The 4396-nt window shown below is 41.4% G+C and overlaps 1 protein-coding gene across 1 annotated transcript; it reads right to left on the reverse strand.

Moving 5' to 3' along the window:
* Positions 1–766: 766 nt before the first annotated feature.
* LOC132163869 (cytochrome P450 77A1-like) lies at positions 767–2821 on the reverse strand. The gene has a single exon (XM_059574248.1). The coding sequence runs from the start codon at positions 2557–2559 to the stop codon at positions 1036–1038; it is 1524 nt and encodes a 507-aa protein (XP_059430231.1). The 5' UTR covers positions 2560–2821; the 3' UTR covers positions 767–1035.
* Between the last annotated feature and the right edge of the window lie 1575 nt (positions 2822–4396).

Below are 4396 nucleotides of genomic sequence, written 5' to 3' on the forward strand. Positions count from 1 at the left end.
GGCCAGTTAAGTTTAGTCTGCATGGGTAGTAAATGAATTTGACTGACAAATTAGTATCCTACTATTCATCATGCCCCTAGCCCATTAGCTGCGATTTGACCTACTAATCTTTGTCGGGTCGGATTGGTAAGGAACTTAAATAAAAGCAACCAGCAATGGTTCGGGCATTAATGGCCCTTAAAATATATACGTATGGACCTACCAACTCCCCTATGAAACATTTATGTGCTAACCAATAAATAAGGATATAATAATACTTTTTTTTTTCTTCTTTATTTCACTTGAAATAAAGAGAGTTTTGTTCTATTTAAAAAAATGTTTAGAATACCACAATGTTTATTACAAATTACCAATTCACAATTAGTAAAATAATTATAAATCAGTCAGTAACTAATTAAATTCGCAATATTTTTTGTTTAATCATTTTATGAATGATATGGCAATTTATAAGAAAACTTGTAAAATCTCAAGCAACATTCTTCAATTGTTGGGTGTTTGTGCATATACTTTTCATTAATGTTAACTATATTACGCATGTTACATCAGCCGAGAATGTTTTATCTCATATATATGTTTTGCAAACACAAGTACTTTTCCCATGATCCTGTTGTGTGGCACCTAATCCAATGACAATTAAACCAACCAATACCTCACATATTTTTGAAACGACACATGATAAGAATATATACTGATTGTGCGAATATAACGAAAAGACATGTTATAGAACTATCTTTTAACCATATTTTGACCCATTAGATTTGTCGACTCAGAAATTCAATGCTGGATTCGTCCATTCATTATACGGATGGAAAACAAAAAATTAGACGACAGAAATTTTAACAAACATACATTCTCCTCACAAAAACACTAATTAGAATGCACTTTAGGGTTTCAAAATAAGGATTAATTCAACCTTCATTCTACCACTCATAATATATATATATAAGGAAACTAGTTAATTAAGATTTATTAAAGGCATCTCAAATCCCAATAGACCAAAATTAGCTCTCACAAGTCCCGAGGGCATTACCCAATTCACACCCTTGGCAAGATCACAGCCTTGAGAGGGTCCTTCATCACAACAGTGAAAGCAAAAGTCTCAGCCGGGCTGGGTGGGGCTCCGGGAACCGGCAACCACTTGAAAGCATGCACCATCCTCGCCAGCGACAGGAGCACGTGCAGAGTCCCCAGCGTCAGTGCCGGACAAATCCGCCGGCCGGCCCCGAACGGCAGCATCCTCATCGCCCTCGTCCCCGTCACGTCCACGTCGACCCCATCACCCACCAAGAACCTCTCGGGTCGGAACTTACCCGGGTCATCCCAAAGAGCCGGGTCCTCCGCCACCCATGATGTGTAGAACTCTACGCTCGCGTTTTCCGGAATGGTGTACCCTCCGAGCTTCGTCTCCTCCGTGACTGCGTGAGAGAGGAGGAAATGGCCCGGTGGGTGTCGCCGGAAAGTCTCTTTGACCACCGCACCGAGGTAGCTCATTTTCTCCACGTCGCTCTCAGTGACGAGCCCATCTTTTCCCACGTGCTCAACGATTTCCTTGTACAGCTTTTCTTGAATCTCTTGATCCAGCACCAAGTGAAGCAAAGCCCACTCCAAAGTAGTAGCGCTCGTGTCCGTCCCGGCGTTGATCGCCTCCGAGCAAAGCGTCACGAGCTCTTCTTCTCCCAACTTGCCCCGACCCGGCGCATCCAACCCGAAAAGCGAGTCTATATAGGCGGCGCCGACGGGGCTCGCCATCTCCGGACCGCCATTCCCACCGCTCTCCACGAAAGCCTTTCTATTTCTCACGAGCGGAATCAAGCACTCCAACTGTTTGTTTCTTAGCGCCTTGGCTTGTCTGAGTTGCTTACGGAACAAGGGAGTGAGGACTGGAAAGAAATCCGGGAGCTTGGGTAATGTGATCAACATCACCTCCTTTAGCACGCTCTCGATCTTCTTGATCTCATCTTCGGAGATCTTTGCGCCGAAGCAAAGGCAGATGAGGACGCTGCATATGGTTAGCCTACAGTTGCTCATCACCTCGACGAACCCTTTCTCCGAGGCCTCTCTCCGGAGCCTCTTCATGTGATTTTCGAGCGCCCATTTCCGTACCCAACTGCACTGCTTTACTCTCGCAGGGTTTATCAGCTCCGTCACGAAGTTACGGCGGAGAGTCCTCCAGAGCGGCCCGTACTCGGCGGAGTTAATCGCACATTTCCCGACGCTAAACAAGAGCCGGATCGGCGAGTCCTCCGGCCGGCTGGCGAACGCCGGGCCTCTCTGCACCAGGGCCTCGTGGATGAGGTCGGAGCTGGTGACTATGACGAGCGTGCGTTGGCCCATTTGCATTGTGAAGATTGGGCCGTATTTTGCACGTAGATGATCGCGTACTGTGAAGACGAAATGACGGCGTTGGAGAATGACTTGGCCGAGATTACCCACAATAGGCCAGCCGGGCGGCCCCGGCGGCAGATTTTTGGGACCACCGCCGGTGACGGACCAGTAACGCCACCAGAAGCGGAGAAAGAGAAGAGCGAAGAAGAGGATAAGGAGGTCGGTGAATGCCATTCTCAGATCAGAAGAGGAAATTAAGGAGGTGGTACAAATGAAAGGGAGGGTAGTTTTAGTTTTATGTAGGAGGGAGAAGAGTTGGTTGGGAGGCCGGGGGAGTGAATGATGAGCGTTTGGTCGACGGAAACGAGTGGAATTTAATAATTTCTCGGGTGTATTTACTTTTTAGAGCACGGATGCACATGGTGGTGTTGACTAGATTCCCTTTTGTTGGATTCCAAAAATGTTCTTTCAGAAGGGATTTTGAATTGAATAAGTGTTTTTTTGCTCATATTTATTATGGCAGATAAACCTAGACCGGAAAATGAGAGCTGCTATACGGAAACCCAATCAATACTCCTAGACTCCTAATCCAGGAAGATAAGACAAAAAAATGTCTAAAGAGAATAACATCCAACACATCTAAAGAAAAAAATGCATTGGGTTAGGACGTTGTTACTTGTAGTCATTGTTAAGTAGTGGATATGTTAAGAAGTATTATCTGTTTGATTATTCGGTTCATTAGTATTTTATTACTGTTGTGTGGGTAGGACTCTTAGTGTCAACACGGAGTGTTAATACTATATTACTATGTAATTGAATCAATCATGTAAATTATTTAAACTGTGTTTGTAAGAGTTAAAAGCACCTTTAATTGCTCATAGGAGGTTTAGAATTCCTTAAAAGTCTTACTATATCTGATGAAGAAGAAAATAGACAAAACTGTTATTTTAATTATTAATGTATGTTTTAATTTTCATTTTTAATAAGGATTAGGTTTTCCATTTTTTAGTAGGATTATGTTTTACCTGTTCTATTAGGATTAGGTCTTCATTTTTCAATTAGGTTTGGTTTTCATTTTCCTTGTTAAATTAGGAGGTGCCTTAACCTATATAAATGCAACTAGCCTTTGTTATTTTTTAATTCAGTTTCAGCTATCAATTAAATTTAAGTCTTTCAAAGCTATTTTTCTGTTTACGTATTTTGGGGGCAATTGGGGTCTTTCACTTCCCTATTTGTTATTTTTTCTCTTCCTGATTTCCCTTTTCAATATTCAATTATTAGTTTATGTTGCTATTATATACTGTCAGAACAATCTTAGTTCTATCCGGCGTCATCTGGTCTTTCTTCCATTCTCTCAATTTTCAAAATCATCATTGAATCTGTGAGCTTATGTGTGAAACCCACATAAGATCTACAAATCCAATAATAATTTTGAAAATGAGGAGGATGAAAAAAGAACCAAGCGAGGATGTATAGTATGTCTCAAAGAAACCAAATGCCCACGAAAGGCAAGTCAGTACACAACATTTCCCAATGCATAACCCCTAATTCAATTAGTTTATCGAATACATATTCTAGATTTGGATATAGATGCAATGAGACTACTGATAGCTCATGTGAGAAGGCAGATAGGCCGTCAACGAATATTGCATACAATTTTTTTTTTTTGGACATGTCCGCACAAGAGGGGGAAGGAAAATTCGAACTAGTGACCTCTACTTCATTAGGCGTAATTCCAGCCGATTGAATTACCTCTAAGAGACAATATTGCGTACAAATTAGCTACGAATATTGCATACAATACAAACAAACCTATGATACTTGCATTACATTCATATAACCTATAAGCGAACATAATTTTATTTTCACAAACAACCCATTTAATAACCAAACGAAGCTCAAGCCAAGCTTAACCAAGCCGAGCCCGAACATCCTCGCGAGTAGGCTTGTTTCTTTACAGCTGACTATATTGTTTATAGATTTGTTTGAATGGTTTTGATTGACAAATAAATCACCAGTGTACATGAAAATAGGTGTATTAATGGGGTACACCTAATCATATTTTATCCCA

Source organism: Corylus avellana, chromosome ca10, assembly GCF_901000735.1.
Source record: "Corylus avellana chromosome ca10, CavTom2PMs-1.0".
Taxonomy (NCBI): domain Eukaryota; kingdom Viridiplantae; phylum Streptophyta; class Magnoliopsida; order Fagales; family Betulaceae; genus Corylus; species Corylus avellana.